General features: G+C 44.7%; 1 protein-coding gene across 3 annotated transcripts; it reads left to right on the plus strand.

The window, feature by feature from the left end:
- Positions 1–11,927: 11,927 nt before the first annotated feature.
- LOC105029941 (transforming growth factor beta-3 proprotein) lies at positions 11,928–25,495 on the plus strand. 3 transcript variants are annotated; one of them, XM_034287634.1, is made up of 8 exons: positions 12,704–12,800; positions 19,286–19,323; positions 19,540–19,703; positions 20,545–20,674; positions 21,022–21,129; positions 21,990–22,152; positions 22,846–22,999; positions 23,623–25,495. In XM_034287634.1, exons 3-8 carry the CDS (start codon positions 19,602–19,604, stop codon positions 23,779–23,781), a joined length of 816 nt encoding a protein of 271 aa, XP_034143525.1. In that variant the 5' UTR covers positions 12,704–12,800; positions 19,286–19,323; positions 19,540–19,601; the 3' UTR covers positions 23,782–25,495. The 3 variants fall into 3 exon arrangements, with proteins under 3 accessions (XP_034143524.1, XP_034143526.1, XP_034143525.1); XM_034287633.1 differs by lacking the exon at positions 19,286–19,323 and having other exon boundaries at positions 11,928–12,800; XM_034287635.1 differs by lacking the exons at positions 12,704–12,800; positions 19,286–19,323 and adding an exon at positions 11,928–12,283.
- The last annotated feature ends 1,168 nt before the right edge of the window (positions 25,496–26,663 follow it).

Genomic DNA, 26,663 nt, shown 5'->3' on the forward strand with positions numbered 1-26,663 from the left:
TGTGAACAATTCAATTAAAAAACAAACAGAAATATTTGAGAAAAATAAAAACCTTTCAATAACCTGGTTGCATAAGCGTGCCTCCCTTCTTATAACTGGGGATGTGACAGTGTTCAGAATTAACCAATCACATTCAAAATCATGTTAATTAGAAGTCATTACACACCAGCCATCAAACCAAGGTTGAACTTTTTGGCCATAATTCCAAAAGGTATGTTTGGTGCAAAAACAACACTGCACATCACCCAAAGAACACCATAACCACAGTGAAGCATGGTGGTGGCAGCATCATGCTTTGGGGCTGTTTTTCTTCAGCTGGAACCGGGGACTTAGGCAAGGTGGAGGGAATTATGAACAGTTCCAAATACCAGGCAATTTTGGCACAAAACCTTCAGGCATCTGTTAGAAAGCTGAAGATGAAGAGGAAATTCCCCATTCAAAATGACAACAACCCAAAGCACACATCTAAATCCACAAAAGCATGGCTTCACCAGAAGAAAATTAACGTTTTGGAGTGGCCCAGCCAGAGCCCAGACCTGAATCCAATTGAACATCTGTGGGGTGATCTGAAGAGGGCTGTGCACAGGCGATGTCCTCGCAATCTGACAGATTTGGAGCAAAAGAGCGGGCAAATAATCTTTGTTATTACATCACAAGAACCTGACAGTTTAGCAGGGGTGTGTAGATTTTTTATATCCAATGTGTGTATGTATATGTGTGTGTGTGTGTATATATATATATATATAAATATATATATATATATACATAAGTTGAAAAGGAAAGTTCTGAGTGAGGAACAGAAGTGTTCAATTTGCAGTGGTCTCTTAATTTTAACCCTTCTGTTCCTCACTCAAAACTTCCTTTTTGACTTTTTTAGACAGGAAAGAAAAAGGTGCAGTGGTCTCTTAATTGTTTCCATACATATATACTATATACATGTGACATTCTGGCATGGTGGCCTACTATGCCAGCGAATCCAACGCCCATTCTTCCTAAGCTTCATCACGTATACCTGTTTTAGTTTATTATTGCCTGCACCTGTTTTCCCTCATCAAGGACTCTATTTAAGTTCCTGCTACCCCATAGTTTTTTTCTTGGTCTTTGTTTTGGTTTATCCATATGTAACCCAGTTTAGTTGTGTCTTCTTGTTTAGTTTCTGTTTTGTTCTGTTCTTTTATTAAATGTCCTCTGTTCTCCCAGCGCATGTGACCTGCCTACGCTTTAACATTACAATATGTATCTATATCTATGTGTCTGACTATCTGTTTGATATGCATGTATAGGCCCAATGACAGCCTGTCCTCTGGCTTATAAACATCCAAACTCAGCAGATCCTCCCCCTCAACACAGCCAACAAACACAATATGTAATTTTAAGATCCCAAGTTCTGGGTAATGTTTGACAAAAAACAAACACCATACAGCATAAATTAAGGAGAATAAGGTGTGGGAGCAGATGAAATATAAACATATACTGCAATCTATTTCACATTGATCAATTACATTTTATATATAGATAGATAGATGCATGTTTTAAATTTGCTTAGAAAATCTCAGAAATTCAAAGGGGAGTAAATACTTGGAATAACTTTAAAGAAATAGCAATACACCTTTATGACATGAATTTAGTGGTGATTGTTGTGCATATTGTACTAAAATAATTGATTTTCAAGAGGATTGCAAAACTAGGTATACACTACAATAAAAACATAATTGTAATGGGGCAAAGCTCAGGACAAGGGAAAGCAAGGCAGGGACTGAGGGTGTTTTATTACACACAAATTCGATTAGATTAGATTCAACTTTATTTTCTTTGAACAGTATAAGTACAGTACAACAAAATGCAGTTAGCATCTAACCAGAAGCGCAAATAGAGGAGGGCAGAAAATGTATTTACAAGCAGTATTTACAAGCAGGTGTGTTAAATTTGGTGTTATCGCTCTCACACTCTCTCATACTGGTCTCTGGAGGTTCAACATGGCACCTCATGGCAAAGAACTCTCTGAGGATCTGAAAAAAAGAATTGTTGCTCTACATAAAGATAGCCTAGGCTATAAAAAGATTGCCAAGACGCCAAGAAGTTGAGTGCATGTGCTCAGCGTCATATCTGCGGAGAAAGCTCATTTCGGCCGCCTGTATCCGGGATCTTGTCCTTTCGGTCATGACCCAAAGCTCATGACCATAGGTGAGAGTAGGAACGTAGATTGACTGGTAAATCGAGAGCTTCGCCTTGCGGCTCAGCTCTTTCTTCACCACGACAGACCGATACATCGACTGCATTATTGCAGAAGCTGCACCGATCCGTCTGTCAATCTCCCGTTCCATCCTTCCCTCACTCGTGAACAAGACCCCTAGATACTTAAACTCCTCCACTTGAGGCAGGCACTCTCCACCAACCTGAAGCGGGCAAGCCACCCTTTTCCGACTGAGGACCATGGCCTCGAATTTGGAGGTACTGATTTTCATCCCCACCGCTTCACACTCGGCTGCAAACCGTCCCAGCGCATGCTGAAGGTCCTGGTTAGAAGGGGCCAACACGACAACATCATCTGCAAAAAGCAGAGACGAAATTGTGTGGTCCCCAAACCTGACACCCTCCGGCCCCTGGCTGCGCCTAGAAATTCTGTCCATAAAAATTACGAACAGAACCGGTGACAAAGGGCAGCCCTGCCGGAGTCCAACATGCACTGGGAACAAGTCTGACTTACTGCCGGCAATGCGGACCAAGCTCCTGCTTCGGTTGTACAGGGACCTGACAGCCCTTAGCAAAGGACCCAGGACCCCATATTCCCCAAGCACCCTCCACAAGATGCCGCGAGGGACACAGTCGAATGCCTTGGTTGGGCAAACTCCCATGAACCCTCCAACACCCCGTAGAGGGTATAGAGCTGGTCCAGTGTTCCACGGCCCGGACGAAAACCACACTGTTCCTCCTGAATCCGAGGTTCTACTATCGGCCGTATTCTCCTCTCCAGTACCCTGGCATAGACTTTCCCGGGGAGGCTGAGAAGTGTGATCCCCCTATAGTTGGAACACACCCTCCGGTCCCCCTTCTTAAAAAGAGAGACCACCACCCCGGTCTGCCATCCCAGAGGCACTGTCCCCGACCGCCACGCGATGTTGCACAGGCGTGTCAACCAAGACAGCCCCACAACATCCAGAGACTTGAGGTACTCAGGGCGGATCTCATCCACCCCCGGTGCCTTGCCACCGAGGAGTTTCTTGACCACCTCAGTGACTTCAGCCCGGGTGATGGACGAGTCCACCTCTGAGCCCTCATCCTCTGCTTCCTCAATGGAAGAAGTGACGGCGGGATTGAGGAGATCCTCGAAGTATTCCTTCCACCGCCCGACGACATCCTCAGTTGAGGTCAACAGCTGCCCACCTCTACTGTAAACAGCGTTGGTAGGGCACTGTTTCCCTCTCCTGAGGCGCCGGATGGTTTGCCAGAATCTCTTCGAGGCCAGCCGATAGTCCTTATCCATGGCCTCACCGAACTCCTCCCAGGCCCGAGTTTTTGCCTCCACAACCACCCGGGCTGCAGCCCGCTTGGCCTGTCGGTACCCGTCAGCTGCGTCAGGAGTCCCACAAGCCAACCAGGCCTGATAGGACTCCTTCTTCAGCTTGACGGCATCCCTTACTTCCGGTGTCCACCACCGGGTTCGGGATTGCCGCCTCGACAGGCACCGGAGACCTTACGGCCACAGCTCCGAGCGGCCGCTTCGACAATGGCGGTGGAGAACATGGTCCACTCGGACTCAATATCTCCAACCTCCCTCGGGATCCAGTCGAAGCTCTGCCGGAGGTGGGAGTTAAAGATCTCTCTGACAGGAGACTCGGCCAGACGTTCCCAGCAGACCCTTACAGTTCGCTTGGGCCTGCCGAGTCTGTCCAGCTTTCTCCCCCGCCATCGGATCCAACTCACCACCAGGTGGTGATCAGTTGACAGCTCCGCCCCTCTCTTCACCCGAGTGTCCAAGACATACGGCCGCAGGTCAGATGAGACGACAACAAAGTCGATCATCGACCTGCGGCCTAGGGTGTCCTGGTGCCACGTGCACTGATGGACACCCTTATGCTTGAACATGGTGTTCGTTATGGACAAACTGTGACTAGCACAGAAGTCCAATAACTGAACACCACTCGGGTTCAGATCAGGGGGGCCGTTCTCCCAATCACGCCCCTCCAGGTGTCACTGTCGTTGCCCACGTGGGCGTTGAAGTCCCCCAGTAGAACAATAGAGTTCCCAGTCGGAGCACTTTCCAGCACCCCTCCCAGAGACTCCAAGAAGGTCGGGTACTCTGCACTGCCGTTCGGCCCGTAGGCACAAACAACAGTGAGAGACCTATCCCCGACCCGTAGGCGCAGGGAAACGACCCTCTCGTTCACACGGGGTAAACTCCAACCATGGCGGCAGAGCTGGGGAGCTATAAGCAAACCCACACCAGCCCGCCGCCTCTCACCATGGGCAACTCCAGAGTGGTGAAGAGTCCATCCTCTCTCAAGGAGTTTGGTTCCAGAGCCCAAGCCGTGCGTAGAGGTGATCCCGACTACCTCTAATCGGAACCTCTCAACCTCACGCACTAGCTCAGGCTCCTTCCCCGCCAGCGAGGGTGACATTCCACGTCCCTAGAGCTAGTTTCTGTGTCCAGAGATCGGGTTGTCTAGGCCCCTGCCTTCGACTGCCGCCCGATCCTCTTCGCACCGGCCCCTTATGGTCCCTCCTGTGGGTGGTGAGCCCACGGGAGGGCGGCCCCACGTATGATAGTATGCTGATTTAGTTATTGCTTTGACATGACTACTGAAGTTAAGGTCTGACTCTAGTCTGACTCTAGAGACACACCGAGATTCCTGACTTGATTTTTAGTTGTTTGACCTTTAGAGTGAAGGTACGCGTTCACCTTGAGAACTTCATCTTTATTTCCAAACGCAATAACTTCAGTTTTATCTTTGTTTAACTGAAGAAAGTTTTGGCACATCCAACTATTTATTTCATCAATGCATTGGAGCAGGGAGTCAATTGGGCTGTAATCGTTTGGCGATAGGGCTAAGTAGATCTGTGTGTCATCTGCATAGCTGTGATAAGAGATTTGGTTCTTTCTCATTATTTGGCTCATTGGGAGCATGTACAGGTTGAATAGGAGTGGCGCAAGAATTGAGCCTTGAGGAACTCCGCATGTCATGGACGTCCACTCAGACCTATGGTCTCCTATACTCACATAATACCCTCTTGCTTCTAAGTATGACCTGAACCATTTTAGGACTATCCCAGAGAGCCCCACCCAGTTTTCCAGCCTGTCTAGAAGTATGTTGTGATCGACAGTGTCAAATGCAGCACTGAGATCAAGTAGTATCAGCACTGATAATTTGTTAGATCACCACATATGATGTTAGATCACCACATATTATGTTAGATCACCACTTATGATGTTAGATCATTGGATCCGCCTCCTGGTCGCGCCTCCTGTTGTTTTAATCACCTTTGCACTGTTGTATGTTCTGTGTAGGTAGGAACTTGAAAATTCATAATGTGTCCGAAGTGTCCAATTTTGCACAAAGTGGCCAATCTGTAAAGGACTCAATTTTATATCAAATTGCCTGAAATTACCCAGATCCTGATGACATCTAGTGGATCAAGTGAAAAATTCCTCCAGATTCCTAATCCATGTTTGACCTTCCCCACTGCAATTCAAACATGATGAGGAATTATTATTTTTTTATACATAAAACGCATGATTCTGCCAAATCTATTGTGTTATACTTTCCTGCATTATTTCATAATTCCTACAAATTTCAGAGTGTCTCCTTTCAAATGGAACCACACATAGGTTTCTACTATATTCAGGTCATGAGCTACAAGCATTTAGATTTGGGTACATCATTTTAGGAGGAAATTAACTTTTTTTGCCCTTTCCCTAACAGGCTACAAAACTACACACCACACATTATTATTACTATCACAAATATCATCACAACTACACACCACACATTACTATTACCATCACAACTACAATCACAACTACACACCACACATTATTATTACCATCACAACTGAATGAAGAGTAACATTTTGAGTTCCGTGACGTCGTCCGGTATGGCACAACCGGGGCCCCACCCTGGAGCCAGGCCCGGGGTTGGGGCTCGTACGCGAGCGCCTGGTGGCTGGGCCTTTCCCCATGGGGCCCAGCCAGGCTCAGCCCGAAGGAGCGACGTGGGGCCGCCTTCCCGTGGGCTCACCACCCAAAGAAGGGACCATAAGGGGCCGGTGCGGAGAGGATCAGGCGGCAGTCGAAGGCGGGGGCCTAGACAACCCGATCCCTGGACACGGAAACTACGGGCCGAACGGCAGTGCAGAGTACCCGACCGGAAGTAAGGGATGCCGTCAAGCTGAAGAAGGAGTCCTATCAGGCCTGGTTGGCTTGTGGGACTCCTGAGGCAGCTGACGGGTACCGGCAGGCCAAGCAGACTGCAGCCCGGGTGGTTGTGGAGGCAAAAACTCGGGCCTGGGAGGAGTTCAGTGAGGCCATGGAGAAGGACTATCGGCTGGCCTCGAAGAGATTCTGGCAAACCGTCCGGCGCCTCAGGAGAGGGAAACAGTGCCCTACCAATGCTGTTTACAGTAGAGGTGGGCAGCTGTTGACCTCAACTGGGGATGTCGTCAGGCGGTGGAAGGAGTACTTCGAGGATCTCCTCAATCCCGCCGTCACGTCTTCCATTGAGGAAGCAGAGGATGAGGGCTCAGAGGTGGACTCGTCCATCACCCGGGCTGAAGTCACAGAGGTGGTCAAGAAACTCCTCGGTGGCAAGGCACCGGGGGTGGATGAGATCCGCCCTGAGTACCTCAAGTCTCTGTATGTTGTGGGGCTGTCTTGGTTGACACGCCTGTGCAACATCGCGTGGCGGTCGGGGACAGTGCCTTTGGGATGGCAGACCGGGGGTGGTGGTCCCTCTTTTAAGAAGGGGGGACCAGATGGTGTGTTCCAACTATAGGGGGATCACATTTTGTTAAAAAAAAATGTAATGTCACTGATATAATATAACCGTATATCCCATTCATTTATTAAATGCTTGCATAAATACTGAGTGATGTAAGCTAAAAAATAAAAAGTATGAGCAATTTGGTTTGTTTGCATGCTAATTCTGCTTACACGCTAGCTATTGTTGCCAACTCTGGTCAACTGAGAATGCCAGCATTGTGGTTGCTGCTGTTACTAATTTATGGGTTCAACAACAATATTCTATAAAATGAATCTTTTTTTGCATCCATATTTTGACATCCAACAGCACAACAAGAAATGTTTTCCTTTAGTAAGAGGAACTTGCCCGTTTCCCTACACTTCCCACACAGTTTTCTGCCACCACCAAACTTCAGTAACCCTGACATCCACTCCAAATGGGTCTCTGACATTGTCTGTTGAAGCCGCAGCACCCTCTAGTGGCTGAGTAAATTACTACTACTTTCTAAAATTACTGCTACATTCAACTCAATAATGTTTAGAGAGGACTGGAAGTAGAACAGAGTTAAAATTGAACTTTTTGGGGGGATTTACCTGATTTCAGATCTGCAACAGGGAGAGAGAGGTGGCATTGAGCACAGGTTCTCAACATTTCCCAGAAGCATTTGATTATTTTGACCCAGAGTGAATCAATGTTTGACATCTTTTTCCTTTTCAAAGAGAAAGATTGAGCCACTTCTGCCTTTGAAACAGTTTGGTTTGTTGGTTATTATTGAATCGTGTGATCTCAAAGTCTGAATGATTTGTCCCTCTCTCCTCTCCCTATCTCAATACAAATATTTTCAGTAATGCTGCTCCCTTCAGTCGTCCTACTTTGCTCTGTTTTGCAGTAAAAATTCTGAAAAGGTATCTGAAGAAAGAATGTGATAGAAAGAAGATCCTTCTCTGGGGAATACGGTACACAAAGACTAATGGACTTTTACATTTCCTCAGTGTCTTCCCAAGCTCTTCTTGTGTCTGTCTGTGTTTGTGTGTGTGTTTGAATATGAGGGCTTATTGCAACCCAAGAAAGAGTGTGAAATCCATCAGGAGAGTGACATCCATTAGGAGTTTGGGAAAATCATACATGGTTGCTAGGGCAAGTTACCAACATTAAATGGTGTCCATTTACCCCAGTCATTCTTTAGGTTCTCAGAATAATTCACAGATCAGGCACTGATGTTGAATGATAAGGCCTGGCTTGCAATTGCCATTTCAGTTCATCCCGAAGGTGTTCAGTGGGGTTGAGGTCAGGGCTCTGTGCAGTTCCTCTGCTGGGGTGAGCAGTCTTCTTCTGGCTGTGCCCGGTGAACATTTTAAGAGTATTTGTAATAATTCCTAAATGCATGTGGGCTGTGTCCAGAGCCTATTAAACCTAATCCAGGTCAGAAGCATGATCAGATGAACAAGGACCACTGTTGGTGGGGTGTTGTAGGGCTGTTGGTGGGCTGTTGTTGGGCTCTTGGTGGGGTGTTGTTGGGCTGTTTGTGGGCTGTTGTTGGGCTGTTTGTGGGCTGTTGGTGGGCTGTTGTTGGGCTGGGAGACATGCACCACCCTACCATCTGGATGGAAGGATTCCCAGGGAGATATGCACCACCCTTTCCCGTTTCATGAGGAATTTATTAATGAACTGATCCAAGGCCTATGGGGTGACAACAAGCTCCCAAAAATAATGATCCGCATTCACTATGTTGTTTTTTGCTTATTACTGTTTATATTGTTAGAATTTTTGTTCATGCTGCACTTTCGCTCATACAGTATGATCAACTAGCACTTTTGTACATCACTGAATGTTGACCTTTTCTTTACTTGCTGTGATTCCTTTGTCCTGCTGCCGATTTGTTTACCAAAATGCAGATGGAGGAGAAATATGAGAGGCAAATGTGTCAGTATCCCCTGTTAACAAGCATTTTACTTGCAAGTGTTCAATCCCTGGACAATAAAATGGATGAACTACATGCTCGGATTGACTTCCTGCGGGACAATGCAAACTGCTGTCTGCTGGCATTTGTTGAGACCAGGCTAAAGGTGCCATCTACTAGCAGGACAGAACGTCAGAGTCAGGTAAACGTAAGGACGGAGGGGTCTGCATTATGGTTAACTCTCACTGGGGACCTGATGTTGCAGTACTTTCAACACACTGTTCACCAGACCTGGAGTTCCTAACTGTAAAAGTATGGTCCTTCTACCGTCTGCGGGAATTCAGCTGCACATGAAAGCGGCCACGACTTTTTACGTTAGAAGAGATTGTTACTGTGTTGTGATCCAAGGTTAAAAACGTCCTTGAAAGCGAAAATGATGTCGAGGTGAGTAAGAAATAAACTGTAGCTATACGTTTTGTGTTGTCCATACTTTATGCTGTGAAATGCTGGTAATATCTTTTAGATGACAACAGCAACGCTGTCGTGATAACTTGATAGAAAAGCACATCAGCGTGGAGCTCTAATGTTTGCTTGCTCAGTGTTGTAATGGAAAGCATTGCAGTAGTTCATTGTTTTGTCACGTTTCTTCAGATTTCATTCAAATATGGAAAATCTCATCTCATCTTCATCCGCTAATCAGGTATCAGGTCGCGGGGGCAGCAGCTCCAGCAGGGGACCCCAAACTTCCCTTTCCCGAGCCACATTTCCCAGCTCTGACTGAGGGATCCTGAGGCGTTCCCAGGCCAGTGTCGAAATATAATCTCTCCACCTAGTCCTGGGCCTACCCCGAGGTCTCCTCCCAGCTGGACGTGCCTGGAACACCTCCCTTGGGAGACGTCCTGGGGGCATCCTTACCAGATGCCCGAACCACCTCAACTGGCTCCTTTTGATGCAAAGGAGCAGTGACTACGCCGAGTTCTTCACGGATGACTGAGCTTCTCACCCTATCCCTAAGGGAGAAGCCAGCCACCCTTCTGAGAAAACCCATTTCAGCCACATGTACTCACGATCTAGTTCTTTCGGTCATGACCCAGCCTTCATGACCATAGGTGAGGGTAGCACGGAAAATTGATCGGTATATTGAGAGCTTTGCCTTCCGGCTCGCGAACAAGACCCCGAGATACTTGAACTCCTTTACTTGGGGAAACGCCTCATTCCCTACCCGGAGGAGGCACTCCATCGTTTTCCTGCTGAGAACCATGGCCTCAGATTTAAAGGTGCTAATCCTCATTCCAACCACTTCGCACTCGGCTGCAAACAGGTCCAGGGAGTGCTGAAGGTCACAGACCGATGATGCCATCAGGACCACATCATGACCACACTCAAAGTAATCAAAGAATCTAGGTACGACAGGCGTCTTTGTAGCTTCTTCACTGGCCACGCCCCCTACTCATATTACTCACACATTCAACACAGAACAGATGCCAGTTCATTCTCTGGTCAAGCTAAGATCTCTTCAACAGATAAACAGAGGACCATATGGTCTGTTAATTACTCATTTACCTAGATCACAGCATACTAAATGAAACCACCATAAAAATTAATATAAACTCATAACTGCCAATGTAATATAAAATAATTATAACATCTAAACATCATATTTTGCTTCTCAGTTTCTAATTTATATCACAGCTCAGAGCACGGTCATGTGCCTATAGTTCTGGGGACCTGGAGGCTTTGAGAAGGTTCAGATATGACCTATGGAAGCCCATCAGAGATGCGAAAAGAGAATACAGGGATACATTAATCTTACTACAACAGCTCTGACCCCAGACGCATGTGGGGAGGACTGTGACACATCATAGAATACAAAAGAGAGAAACAGCAATGATGCCCAGCCTGCCGCCTCGCTCTCTGACAAGCTCAACGCCCAGCCTGCCGCTTCGCTCCCTGACAAGCTCAACGCCCAGCCTGCCGCTTCGCTCCCTGACAAGCTCAACTCCTTAACGAGCTCAGGGTGTAGGGAGGGCATACATACATGGGGGCCATACACACTACTGAGTCACATTATGAGTTGCCGTGATGAAATTCACGCAAAGTTGGAACAGCCTGTTATTTCAATTGTCTACTTAGATTTTCGGTGTGAGTTTAAATCCAGCCCTCAACCGTGATTTTAGTTTCAATTGACCGTTGTTACGTAATTTTTTCCTCAATTAATTACAGATTTTGATCTTTAATGTATTTTCTTCATCAAGACTCAATGGGTGATTTAAGTGTTCCCTTCATTTTTTGTAACAGTGTACATGTTTAGTAATTTACAGTAGCTTTGATTTTCCACTAGAGGGAGAACCATCAACTTTATCAGAAAGGCAGCTGTTGATGGTGTCAGCTTCATTCCCTAGGTCTTTGGAGTTGCTGATTCTGCATTTTTCTTTATCCAGGAAGAGGTCACTGATGGTTGGTTTCAGAAACCTTTTTCTCAATGTCAATATCTGCCTCCCAAAAGCCAATTCAAAAGTTTTGTCTGAATTTCTGTCCTGCTTGCTTGAAATGCTGTGTACTAAATAGTAAGACTAAGACTAACTAACTAAGGATTTAAATTTTAGTTTAATGCCTGTCCTTGTGGGGAACTCTTTCAATAATGTGCAACCACTTTTTAGGTTATTTTGGTCCCAGTACAACACTTGGTTACATGTAAAATATTTTTGGTTCTATGTAGAAACGTTTACCAACAATATTTTTTTTTAGCTTGAACAAAAGTTTTTCTACCTGAAAAACAAAATTATGTTTCTGCGGGGACAGCTAAAGAAACCTACTGAAACACGTTTAGTGTGTATAGAAGTAATAGCCAAGTAATTTAATTCAGTGCCCCTTTAAACATTTGTAAGAAATTATGACATTCTGCTAATTTATTTCTAAATCTGCTACAAGCGAATATATTTTGATGTGAAACTAATAAATATCTGAATTTAATTATAATTTATTAAAATCCGGTCCCTCCTCCATCAAACGTCATAGAGTTTAGTATAAAATAAACTTGATCTTACGCTGAATGCCAATAGCTCCGCAACGTGACGGTAGCTAAGCAAAATCGCTGGTCAAAGTCGCGCGCAGCACACAGTTGTTGATGAGAAAGAAAAAGAAAAAACGAATGATGCAGAGTTGTGAGGAGAACAATGTAAAAGAAAAGAGTTGAAAACAAGAATGAGAAAGAAAAGTAAAATTCCTAAAGACGTTTGCTTACTCTTAAATGGAAACCGTTATTCCAGTGGGTAGATTTTAGGTTTACGTGTGCTGGGGGATTCATTCGTTTTGAACGGCTAATCGAATGATGTCTGATGGGCGAATACATAACTAAACCTGGATGATAAATCAGCAACAAGGGAATTCCTCCGAAGAGGACTTACGTGCATAAAGACAAAACAAAGTAAGCAGATTTTTTCAAGTAAGCAGAAAATAGTTTAGCGGGGTCATCTTACATTATTTTTAAGTGGGATTTTTACACCATTTGACTAGACTTTGAAATTACCACATGTGAATACTTCTATCCGTTATCAATTGAAGAGCCAAACCAAATGCAGCAGAGAGGAACTATAAAATGAATCTGGGTAAAGTTCTTCTGTTTGTCCACCTCCTAAACTTTGCGACAACAAGCCTGTCTCTCTCAACATGCGCCACGGTGGATATCGATCATGTGAAGAGGAAAAGGGTCGAGGCGATACGAGGTCAGATAATGAGCAAGCTTCGTTTGACCAGTCCACCACATTCCCTTGGACCCAACCAGGTCCCCTACCAGATCCAGGCCCTTTATAACAGCACACGGGAGCTGCTTGAAGAGCTGGGTAGACACCGGCATCTGAGTTGCGGCCAGGACAATACGGAGACCGAATATTACGCCAAAGAGATATACAAATTTAACATGGTCCATGGAACGCCTGAAAACAGTACGTAACGTTTTTGTATTATTCACGTTCACTGTTTTGGTTGCTTGGCTCTTGAATTGTTGTGGAATGTTTTTCAATGGCAATCGGTTGCACACATGTTCAATTGATGGAGAGCGTGCCAAATGCGTAACTTCAGATACTGGCGTATAATCACTATTATTTTAAGCCTATCCTGAATGAAAGAAGATTGTATCAGTTTGTCTGGACTGCTAATTTGTCTTGCGAAAGCCATCAGCATTCTCTATTTTGGAACCATCCTATATGATTCATATGTCCTACATGAAAGTGTAGTAGAAAACTTGAGAATTGCGCCCTATTAAATTCCAGTTTAAAAAACAAAAAATATTCTTATAGTGTTTGTTCTGATACAACATGAAAGCTCAGTAGAATTGTAGATGATGGTTCCAAATCATGATCGTGGGCCTTACAAAGTGCTCAAATACACAACTAAACCTGGTTGATAAATCCGCAACAAGGGAATTAATCAGAAGAGGACTTGGGGGGGGGGGGGGGGGTGCATTCAGTACATTCCAAGTGACTTGGTAACTGTAAAAACTGTTTTTACCATGCTTGTTCAGAGCTGAAGGAGATAACAGCTGTGGTAAATTGGGATGTTGCCTCAGCTCTCCCTACAACCTGTTGAAATACAGAGGAAAGTCTCTCCTCCCTCCCACACTCCCTCACCCATCCCCCTTCAGTTCTCCATGGAGCCAGTCTCTCTCCCCAGATGGGTCTGTTTCCGTTTCAGCCAAATGAGAGGGACATCTGCCCTGTATATAGACTACTACTGTATATAGGGCACTACTCTGTATATAGGGCATTACTCTGTATATAGGTCATTACTCTGTATATCGACTACTACTCTGTATATAGGTCATTACTCTGTATATAGACTACTACTCTGTATATAGGGCATTACTCTGTATATAGACTACTACTCTGTATATAGGGCATTACTCTGTATATAGACTACTACTCTGTATATAGACTACTACTCTGTATATAGCCTACTACTCTGTATATAGACCACTACTCTGTATATAGACTACTACTCTGTATATAGGGCATTACTCTGTATATAGACTACTACTCTGTATATAGACTACTACTCTGTATATAGACCACTACTCTGTATATAGACTACTACTCTGTATATAGGGCATTACTCTGTATATAGACTACTACTCTGTATATAGACTACTACTCTGTATATAGACCACTACTCTGTATATAGGGCTGCTTACATTTACATTACCATTACTGCACTGCTTACATTTACAGATACACAATGGTTTCAGTTCAACTGGCCATTAACTACCCACAACAATGCTTACAAGATGGCCTAAATATCATTGTTGAAACTGTCCTAAAATACCAGTTGGTAGCATTGGGTGAATACTAGGACATAAGTTTATAATAAAATATTTGCTGTGGTCCATAACCACGTTATAACAGGCTCTTCTCCATCTTTATGGGAATTTAAGCCAGATTATGTTCGAGTCATAATTTTTGTTAAGACAGGAGAGATGGACAGAATGAGAGAGTATTAGTGAGAGAGAAACGGGGAGTGTGGATAAACAGGAGTGAGAAAGTGGAAAAAGTCCCTTATAAGTAAGGCAGCGTGAAAAGAGTGTTACAATGCAAGTTTGTTTTTCTAAATAGTTCAATATTCAACATCAAAAAAAAATTCACTATTAAAAATTGACTATTAATTACAGATTTACATGCTGACGCTGTCCCATATTAATATAGCTTGTTTGCATTGAAATTACATTGAACGGACAGGCTGAGCATTTTTAAGGGTGTAAGAATTGGAAGAATGTCTTGTAGGTGAATGCCAAGTCCATTGCATCACGGTTCTTTTAAAAACTCCCTCTCTGCCATATAACTCTGTGTTGGATCAGCCTAAGTGCTGCAGACATAACAGTAACAGCCTTTCACAGCATGCACTGGGTCTAACTCCTGAAGATAAACATGGAACCCACATGCCCTCCTTAAGTATTGGGTCAGTGAAGTCAAAATGTCTATTCTTGCTGTACACTCAAAGCAGATGAACACACAAATAAAACATATCATGAGTCTAAAGTACAGAATGGCATCTTTTTATTTCAGTCTGTCTCAACACACATGTTTTACCAACTAAGAATAACAGGACTTTCACCTGACACTACCTCCACCCTGACACTAGCTGCACCATGAGACTACCTCCACCTTGACACAACCTCCACCCTGACACTACCTCCATCCTGACACTATGTCCACCCTGACACCACCTCCACCCTGACACAACCTCCACCCTGACACTACCTCCATCCTGACACTACGTCCACCCTGACACTACCCCCATCCTGACACTACGTCCATCCTGACACTATGTCCACCCTGACACTACCTCCATCCTGACACTACGTCCATCCTGACACTACGTCCATCCTGACACTACCTCCACCCTGACACTACCTCCATCCTGAAACTATGTCCACCCTGACACCACCTCCATCCTGGCACTATGTCCACCCTGACACCACCTCCATCCTGGCACTATGTCCACCCTGAAACTACGTCCATCCTGACACTATGTCCACCCTGAAACTACCTTCATCCTGACACTACGTCCATCCTGACACTACCTCCATCCTGACACTATGTCCATCCTGACACTACCTCCACCCTGACACTACCTCCATCCTGACACTATGTCCACCCTGACACCACTTCCATCCTGACACTATGTCCACCCTGATACCACCTCCATCCTGGCACTACCTGAACTCTGACACTACCTCCACCCTGACATTACCTCCACACAGACACTACCTCCATCATGCTCCAGAGATTTGTTCTGGATTATCTGCAACTCCCTTTTTCCCCACAATTTTGGCATCCCATCTCTTTAATACAGGTTCAACTTCATGTCATCAGTTCAAAAAATTCTGTTCCAAAACGATACTGTCTGATCTCTGTAATTTTTTGAAAATACTAATTGGTCCTTTCTGTTTTTGGGGCCAATCAGATGTTTGCATTTTGCAGTGTAGCTTTTGCAATTCTGCTGAGAACAATATATTGTGACACTTTCATCCCAGCATTCTGGAGGTTGTTTTTCACAGACCTGGTTATTCATCTGTTATCGAATGTTATGGTTTTCTTTGACCAACCTGGCAATTGCTGATTGCTTAAGACACCAGTGGTACCATTTGTCACAGAAAATTCCAAACTGTTGATATGGCTATTGTTCTATTTGAGTTCCTCTTTTCTTTTACCATCCAAATCACTGGCTTTTCTTTCATAGACAGCTCTATAGATTTCATGTTGGACTATGCCTACTGAAATCAAACACAGACTCCAAAGGCAAAAGCAAAGCCTAGAACTGAGACTACACATTAACAGCAACAGGAAACACCTGATCTGTTACAAACACCTGTGAGACAAATATTCAAATTCTTATAGTCCCATGAAATAGGGGGGTGGATGTCTGGCAGTGCTGATATACCTAGCTAGTAAAACATATAATGGTTGAAACTGACAGAAATAAATGGTGACATTCTGTACTTTTGCCTCATATTCATCTTTTAGTCGCATAAGTCATATGATTTGAGTATTCAGCAAAAATATAATTTTTTAACTTAATTGTCTCATTACATATGAGGGCACTGCATATAATGACAGGCGACAAATTAAAGGAAAACCAACATAAAGTGTCTCAGTACGGGGTTGAGCCTCCTGTAGCTGCCAGCACAGCCTGGATACTTATTAGTATAGATTATATGAGTCTCTGAGACTCTACTGGAGGGATGGAACACCGTTCTTCCAAAATATATTCTACGAGTCTCTGTGACTCTACTGGAGGGATGGAACAATGTTCTTCCAAAAGATATTCCCCCATGCAGTGTTTTGATGATGGTGGTGGTGGGGAATTCTGTCAAACATGTAGGTTTGAAATCTCCCATTGGTGTTCTGTTGGGTTTCGATTGGGTGACTGGGTATGCTACAGCATATGATTCACATCATCTTCATACTCTCAAACCTTTCATTGACCCCTCGAGCCCTGTGGATGGGGGCATTGTCTTCCTGGAAGACACCAAACCCACCAGGATAGAAATATTTCATTATAGGATGAAGGTGATAACTTTGTAATGATTTGCAGTGATTCTTCCCTCTAAGGGGAGAAGTGGCAGGAACATCCCCCACCTCAAGCATTGAGCCTATAACATTCTTTTGGCAACTTAGGCCAAAGGAGGGACAATCCAGGCTGAAGCAACTTAGGCCAAAGGATGGACAACCCAGGCTGGAGCAACTTAGGCCAAAGGAGGGACAACCCAGGCTGAAGCAACTTAGGCCAAAGGAGGGACAACCCAGGCTGGAGCAACTTAGGCCAAAGGAGGGACAACCCAGGCTGAAGCAACTTAGGCCAAAGGAGGGACAACCCAGGCTGGAGCAACTTAGGCCAAAGGAGGGACAACCCAGGCTGAAGCAACTTAGGCCAAAGGAGGGACAACCCAGGCTGGAGCAACTTAGGCCAAAGGAGGGACAACCCAGGCTGGAGCAACTTAGGCAGAAGGAGGGACAACCCAGGCTGGAGAAACTTAGGCAGAAGGAGGGACAACCCAGGCTGGAGCAACTTTGGCCAAAGGACGGACAATTACAGGATGGCTGTGCCTGGGATAACATAGATGTAGTCTCAATGGAAGGGTCCAGGAGGCTTGTATGGGAAAGGTCTTAAGAGGTTCCTTCTGGCTATATTATGTACATCTTCCACTGTTGTAAGACAGTTCCGTCATTCTAGAACAGTTGAAAGCCTTTACTATTCCCAGGGATTGACTGTGAATCACACGAGGTGTTTTAGAGGGATGTGAGAGACTGAGAGGACTGTATTCCTGTGTTTGTTTAGAGGGTCAAGCCTGTTCTGGTGAGAGAGTGAAATAACTGGTATCCTGTGAGGGGCTTTTGCCAAAGACTGGCCTGGTGAGGGAGGAACTACTGAGGTCAATCCCAAACTGGCAGAAAGTTACAGCACTCACTGATGTGATCATTACATGGTCCATTACACATCCATCCACCAAAAGCCATCATCTCCTTCTGTGTCCCAAAAGGCAATCCCTGTGTTTTGAGAGGAGCACTAAATAAGGAATAGGGTTACATTTTCATGGAGCCTTGTCTATATCTTTCTGTTCTGAAGTACTGTAACTTTCAGAAGAATGTCTGTCACTTTAATGACATCAGTCCTTTCGTCTATCACCTTGTTTCTGCATTAGCTCCTGACTGCTCTGCTGAAAGGCCTTAAGTAAACTGTTGCCTGATCTAATTCCTTTCTCTTTACCGCCTCAAATATACCTGACAGGTGCAAATTTGGCAGAACGTTAAGGAGAGTTAAGAAAGGCAAATTGCTGTGTTATGAGACAGACAGGGTTATTTGAAAAGTCTAATTTTATAGAATGGTACGGATATCTGGCATACGGTTAGACAGAGTAAAGGGGGAGGAGAGGAGGGGAGGGTTGAAGGAACAGAAGGCAGGGTATGGGTCAAAGAGGGAGGAGTGGAAAGAAGGGATGAAATAGGAAAGGGATGATAGAGAGGAGGGACAGGGTGGAGGAATAGGGCTAGTAGTGGGGGTGAGGTCCTTGTAAATCACTTGGCTCAATACAGCAAGTCTCTCTGGATAAGAGTATCTGCTAAATGTAAGTGGGTTAGGGTTAGGTAGGGTTAAGTACAGAAATGAAGGAAAATAATGAAAATCTTCTGCATCAGGATTTGGTCTGGGTGTGGTTTGGGTGTGGTCATGTTTTGTCTCAACTGGTCTGGGCTTGGGTCTGGTTTTGTAAGGACCTGGTCTTGTCTGGGTTTGGTTTTGTAAGGTCTGAGTGTTGGTCTTCCCTGGGTCTGGTTTTGTCTGGTCTAGAGCATAGTGTGTGGCCAACAGCATACTGGGACAGCAGGTTTTTTGATACACTGAATACCAGTGAGGTGAAGTCACTCCAAGTAAAACAGGGATGCTAGTTTACTTAATAAATGTGCCCTTTTCCCCTGGTCGTTATCTCACCCAGCTGATAACAGATGCAGATTATCACATTCCATGCCAGCAGCCATGTGTAAGTTGTTCATTCAGAAGTCAGAAAGACACTATGAGCCACTGACTGCAATACGTAGCAATGATTCAACACTGTTGTCCATTCATAGAAGAAGAGCTGCTGGTGTAAGTTACCGAAAATGAATCTTATTAACAGAGCTGTCGGTGCTAAATCAACCTATCCATACAGAGAATAGGAGTGTCCATTGGAGCATGCTGTCCATACATCTACTGAGTCAGCTGCTTCTCCAAAGTGATTCTATATAAAATGGACATTATAACTTTCATGAGTGTATCATTTGCCTGTCTGGGAAAGGCGTTAGATGAACACTGACATGTATTCACTTTGACAAAGCTAACATTCCTTTGCAGATTTAACTGTAATAAAACCAGACCTCTCTTTCTTTGTTGCACAACCCAGAGGGATCCAGTGGTTAGGATCTGCCTTCCGTGAACAGGGTTAGTTTGAAACCAAACTACTGCTTGTTCAGCAAAATGTCCTTCAACACTTTCTTATAAATTTCACTAAAATACAACTTAAAAGGATAACTAGGTCTGATGCTTGGATGTGTCCAGTCCTCTTCAGGATGTACAGGGTATGTGAGTCTTAAAAGGCCAGATCATTCAGATATTCAAACTCTGTAATTATCATATTTTTTCTATGTTCACTTCCAGATGACCTTCCCTACTGTCCTAAAGGAATCACCTCCAAAGTGTTTCGTTTCAATGTGTCGGCAATGGAGAGGAACTCCACCAACTTGTTCCGAGCAGAGTTCCGTGCTCTCAGGTTTCCTAACTCTGCAGCCAATAGGAATGAACAGAGGGTGGAACTCTACCAGGTGTGTAAAGGTACCGTCAGAGATCTTCAGCTCCACCTGAAAACAGTATCAGTTTTGCCCAAAGTTTAATTTTGAGGTGGGGCACCCACAGGCCCCGAAACAACAGATATTTAATCGGTCATCAGCCTTGTCATTGAATAATGATAAAAGTCAAACAATTTAGGCAAGTGGAAAACAGGTATGGCAAGGGGACGCCTTGTAGGTACAGTGCCAAAGAAAACTTGATATGCAATTTAATTTCACTTATCTTCAGTTGCTAAAAAGCCGTATCGGTTTTTGGTTGCTTTTTACTAAGGAAGGGAGCCTCAATCAGTAACTCAATCAGTAACACCATACTGTGTGTGGTATGGTGGTGGGCAGACGTCAGACCAACCTTCTCCTCCTGCATAGAGAATGTGCTCATGGAATTCATGGTCTGCAGGGTTGTCTGGGTCTGCAGGGTATTCTGGGTCTGCAGGGTTGTCTGGGTCTGCAGGGTATTCTGGGTCTGCAGGGTTGTCTGGGTCTTCAAGGTATAATGGGTCTGCAGGGTTGTCTGTGTCTGCAGGGTATTCTGGGTCTGCAGGGTTGTCTGGGTCTTCAGGGTCTGCAGGGTATTCTGGGTCTGCAGGGTCTTCTGGGTCTTCAGGGTTGTCTGGGTCCCTAGCGTCTGCAGGGTATTCTGGGTCTTCAAGGTCTGCAGGGTATTCTGGGTCATCAGGGTCTGCAGGGTTGTCTGGGTCTGCAGGGTTGTCTGGGTCTTCAGGGTATATTGGGTCTAACCCATCAGTTAATATTTAGATCAGTGTTGTGACTGTTGTGTTGTCCATACAGTATAACTGTCTTACCGTTGATATTGTAGATCTTGAGGCCAGATGAGCACATTGCTAAACAGCGCTTCATTGGAGCCAAGAATGTCCTTACTAAGGGCACTCTAGAATGGATCTCCTTTGACGTGACTGAGACAGTGCGGGAGTGGCTTATGTACAGAGGTAAACAGACATTGCTAATAATAAAACATTTTAAGAATTTGCAAATATAATGTTTTGTTTTGAGTGAGAAAGTTTTGAGTGAGTAACAAAAGCGTTCAATTTGCAGTGGTCTCTTAATTTTAACCCTTCTGTTCCTCACTCAAAACCTTCCTTTGCAACTTTTTTGGAAAGGATAGAAAAAGGTGCAGTGGTCTCTTCTTTCTTTCCGGAGCTGTATATGGTTTACATTTTACTGTCACAATAACATTGAAACCAGAGGATACAATTTGACAGCATCTCAGTTGTTTTAACTTTTTGAGTTTATGTGTAAAGATGACCTCATTTTTCATATAATTCCTCTGTCTTAGAGACCAACCTGGGTCTAGAGATCAGTGTTCATTGTCCCTGCCACACCTTCAACCCCAATGGTGACATCATCGACAATGTGAACGAGGTGCTGGAGGTCAAGTTTAAAGGTTAGTAAACATTTTCTTTATTGAGTTGTCTGTTCAGACCAGGAAAACATAATTAAGTCCTCTAGTGTCTAAGATACTACTTTTTTTATGTTCTGTACTTGCAGTATGTACTATAGTATGTAATGTATGTACAATAGTATGTAATGCGTCAAGGGTTGACTGTCAACTGTCTGGCACGACAAAAAGCTGTTAGGTTCTGTTTGGTTCCTTTTCGTTTTGTGCTTCTGTTTTTGTCTTTTGTTCTGAACTTGCCCTTGTTTTTACCTGTTTGTTGTTTAGTTCTCATTAGCTCCCTATATAGTTTGCCCTCTTCTGTTAGCCCTTTGTCAGTCATTGTGTGGTGTGCGTCCTTTATGCCAGTCCCTGCTACCAGTCCGTGGTTTTGCCTGCCTGACGTTTTCTTGTGTTTACTTGCCACCCATTCCTTCATTAAAAGTATTTTGTTACACTTCGTGTCCGCACTTCGGGTCCTGCTCACCTCCAATCCTTACAAAAGCATTAGATTCCAACTCCCAGTCAGTTTATGGTGGCTAAATATTCACATAAAACTATGGGATGAAAGACAAGTGTGGAGAGAATTTTTTTTTATAAGCAATATGAAAACCTCACCTGGAAAACAGTATGACCATCCTTGGGGTACCAATTATATAATTCCCTTAGAATTAATGCTAACTTGGAATTTTGGTTGCACGTTGTTTATAGTTTACGATATCATTTTATTCAAACATTTAATCCTTAAATTCTTAAATACAAATAAAAAAGAAATGTACTTTCTTGCTGACAGAAAGAAAGAAAGAAAAAGAAAGAAAAGGACAAGAGAATGGACTAGTACATTGTGTGTTGTGTATGACATACTACAGGTGTTGATGGAGAGCATGAAGAGCAGGGGCGTTGGGACCTGGGTCATCTTAAGAAGAAAGAGCAGAATATTCCTCACCTTATCCTAATGATGATCCCACCTCACCGCCTGGACGCAGCACCCCGCCGACGCAAACGGGCCCTTGACACCAACTACTGCTTTTCGTAAGTACACGGTTACCTCAGGTCTCTGACCCTACGACTTATGGACTGTTACCTCAGGTCTCCGACCCCACAACCTATGGACTGTTACCTCAGGTCTCCGACCCTACGACTTATGGACTGTTACCTCAGGTCTCCGACCCTACGACCTATGGACTGTTACGTCAGGTCTCCAACCCCTATGACTTATGGACTGTTACCTCAGGTCTCCGACCCTACGACTTATGGACTGTTACCTCAGGTCTCCGACCCTACGACTTATGGACTGTTACCTCAGGTCTCCGACCCTACGACTTATGCACTGTTACCTTAGGTCTCTGTAGTTAACCTGCAATGAAAACAGCGTCCTGCAATGTGACTCAATCCAAAATGTCTGTGATTGTTTCTTTAGCATTACTGTCATAAGAAGACTATGCAATCAGGGAAATGTTCAGTATTCCCTCATAGCAATGGGCAGCAATTGCAGATTGTGGAAGTTTGTTCTTTTCCAAAGATCTTTGAAAACACAGCAGTTTGAAAACCATGGAAGCAGATCCCTGCAACATGGCAGACTAGTCTTTTTTGTAGTTTAAAATATTTGCTTGTTTTTATCAATAGATTCTAATTGACCAGAAGACTTAATGAAGGTGTTTTTATTTGATCCAAATTGCCTCTGAAAAGCAGAGGTTCCTCATTACTTGTTGTGATCTCCTACAGTACTGTTGAGGAGAACTGCTGTGTCCGTCGGCTTTACATTGATTTTCGTCGGGACCTTGACTGGAAGTGGATCCATGAGCCCAAGGGATACTTCGCCAATTACTGTTCTGGCCCCTGTCCCTATCTGAGGAGCTCGGACACCACACACTCACAGGTGAGGAGCTCACACCACACACACTCTCACAGGTGAGGAGCTCACACCACACACACTCTCACAGGTGAGGAGCTCACACCACACACACTCTCACAGGTGAGGAGCTCACACCACACACACACTCACAGGTGAGGAGCTCACACCACACACACTCTCACAGGTGAGGAGCTCACACCACACACACTCTCACAGGTGAGGAGCTCACACCACACACACCTAGGTGAGAAGCTCAAACACCACACACACACATACACACACACACGCACACCTAGGTGAGAAGCTCAAACACCACACACACACACACACACCTAGGTGAGAAGCTCAAACACCACACACACACACACCTAGGTGAGGAGCTCACACACCACACATGGTTGAGGGCAATCCCCAATTCTACAACTGAGCACAACTGTATGTTTTTCCTTTAACCTATACCCTCAACATTTTCTTAGTATGCATATTTCTACCATACAGCTGATGTGGTTTTATATTCAATCAACCTTTCAAGTTCCATATCAGAATACAGAGTAAAAATGAAGGCAGAAAAACTATTTGATTTCAGCATTTAATTTCTTCACCAACTTCATCTACTGTAGTGATTTGTCCCTCCTGTGCGTCCGTAGCTGCTGAGCCTGTACAACACCTTGAACCCTGAGGCATCTGCCTCGCCTTGCTGTGTTCCACAAGACCTGGAGCCGCTCACCATCCTCTACTACTCTGGACGCACCCCTAAAGTAGAGCAGCTCTCCAACATGATCGTCAAGTCCTGCAAATGCAGCTGAGGAACCTGGGGGTTTGTCTGAATCCTGGGGGTTTGACTGAAGCTTGGGGGTTTGACTGAAGCCTGGGAATTTGACTGAAGCCTGGGGGTCTGACGGGAGGCTGGGGGTTTGACTGAAGCCTGGGTGTTTGATTGAAGCCTGAGGGTCTGACTGAAGCCTGGGGGTCTGACTGAATCCTGGGGGTCTGACTGAAGCCTGGGTGTTTGACTGAAGCCTGGGTGTTTGATTGAAGCCTGGGGGTCTGACTGAAGCCTGGGGGTCTGACTGAATCCTGGGGGTTTGACTGAAGCCTGGGGGTCTGACTGAAGCCTGGGGGTCTGACTGAAGCCTGGGGGTTTGACTGAAGCCTGGGGGTTTGACTGAAGGCTGGGGGTTTGACTGAATCCTGGGGGTTTGACTGAAGCCTGGGGGTTTGACTGAAGCCTGGGGGTTTGACTGAAGGCTGGGGGTTTGACTGAAGGCTGGGGGTTTGACTGAAGCCTGGGGGTTTGACTGAAGGCTGGGGGTTTGACTGAAGCCTGGGGGTTTGACTGAAGCCTGGGGGTAGTGTAGGTGAACTCGTACAAGGAAGTGACTTGAATTAGGACATCAGAGACAGTTTGCTTATCTGTGAAGGACTAGAATAGCACCATTCAAGTTATTTGTATTCATCAATGAATTCTGTAACCTGTCACATGGCCTACAACTAAAACATCCATCATTGTACGGGGAAGACATTTTATGCTGGACTTTGCCAACTTCCTTCAAAATGAGTTTCAGTACTTTTCCTTTCCTTCTTACGAACCGTGGACATTTTTTATAACACCAAGAAAGCACTGCCTAGTTGTCCTATCCAAAACATAGCTGCGGTCAGGCATGGGGAAGGAGAGGAGGACTAACTGTGAGACGAAGAGAGGAGAGAATGCCTGCAGCATTTGCAATGGAAAGTGAGCAGAAGAGATTGAAGCCAAGCTTTTCTTTATTTTTTTGGCTGACACAGCAGTGACCATTTTGTTTTCTTCTATTGCAAATGCATTTGAGTAAAGTAGGACCATAATGGTCAGTATATTCCTGTTAAAACTAGACATTTAGCACCTGCAAACTCACCACTGTGCCCTTGAATCTGCTTTTGTCAGGTATGTTTATGAAACCCAAAAAAAGTAAATATGCTGGAATACAACATGTTGCAGAAAGACCTTCCGTGCAATACATTTAGTCAGATTCATTTAGTTTTGTAAATGTTTTAAGCATAGAAAAGAAAGTAACCTTTACATTAAACGATGATCCTTGTCATGTGGATTTAAATCCATATTCATTAACTATGATGCTTCTGAAAACTTTTGAAACACGTTTGTGATGTTCATGTATTTTGGCCTCTTTCACCGGGTGTCTCCCCATCGTCTCTCATTATCTATGTCTCTGTGTGCTTTGGTGCTTTTTGCATTGCAAGGCCCAGTGGAACAAGTAACAATGAGTAGGAGTCGTAACATGACAGCAGCTAGAAGTTTTGTCAACATTTCAAAGATAACAATTGAACCTGTCAATGATAAATTAACTTTCAACAATAGATAGGCCTTTAATTGCTTTGGGAAAATGTTCCTTTTAGTTTGAAGTCTCCCTTTCCTTTTTCCCAGGGTCTCTGCCATTCCCCTTGGCTCCATCTCCCTAACAGCTTTACCAGACTGGAACATTTCTATTCATACAACCTTTAATAAACAAGGTGTAAAAATACTAATTTGTTTTTGCGTTTCCCTTATCTTTGTCAGAGCAGGTAATTTCAAGTCCAAATTGTGGAAATTATTTATAGTTTTGTTTTGAATGTTGAATCAATTAAGGGAAGCCTTTTTGTAATGACATCAGCAAGGACAGCTTCAACAAACAGGAGCATTCTAATACATCTCAACCAATACCCCTCCCCCATCATTCTACCCTCCTCCATCCCTCCCCCATCATTCTACCCTCCTCCATCCCTCCCCCATCATTCTACCCTCCTCCATCCCTCCCCCATCATTCTACCCTCCTCCATCCCTCCCTCATCATTCTACCCTCCTCCATCCCTCCCCCATCATTCTACCCTCCTCCATCCCTCCCCCATCATTCTACCCTCCTCCATCCCTCCCCCATCATTCTACCCTCCTCCACCCCTCCCCCATCATTCTACCCTCCTCCATCCCTCCCCCATCATTCTACCCTCCTCCATCCCTCCCCCATCATTCTACCCTCCTCCATCCCTCCCCCATCATTCTACCCTCCTCCATCCCTCCCCCATCATTCTACCCTCCTCCACCCCTCCCCCATCATTCTACCCTCCTCCATCCCTCCCCCATCATTCTACCCTCCTCCATCCCTCCCCCATCATTCTACCCTCCTCCATCCCTCCCCCATCATTCTACCCTCCTCCATCTCTCCTCTACCCTCCTCCCTCCCCCTACCCCCCATCATTCTACCCTCCTCCATACTTTTACCCTCCATCTCTCTACCTTCCTCCATCCCTCTACCCTCTTCCATTTCATTACTCTCCTCAAACCTTTTTACACACACACACACACACACACACACACACACACCACACACACACACACACCCACACACACACCACACACACACACACCACACACACCACACACACACACCACACACACTCTTTTGGAAAGAAAGGAAAACCTCCCCCACTTTTTAGCTTCTACTACTCAGTGTTGCATGATGATTCTCTGCTCCTTTTGAGCAAAAATATTACTCCACATCTCTGTCATACACACCCACATGCACACACACAGGCTCACACATGCACCTCAACCCTACTGCTTCTGAGCTCATAGTTTTTGTGTAAGTTTGGGTCCAGATGTTAGAGTTTCTGTGTTTTTAAGAAGTCTCTCTTCCAAGAGTCACTGATGATTAATTAT

The sequence above is a fragment of the Esox lucius genome, chromosome 18 (genome assembly GCF_011004845.1).
Source record: "Esox lucius isolate fEsoLuc1 chromosome 18, fEsoLuc1.pri, whole genome shotgun sequence".
NCBI classification, from domain to species: domain Eukaryota; kingdom Metazoa; phylum Chordata; class Actinopteri; order Esociformes; family Esocidae; genus Esox; species Esox lucius.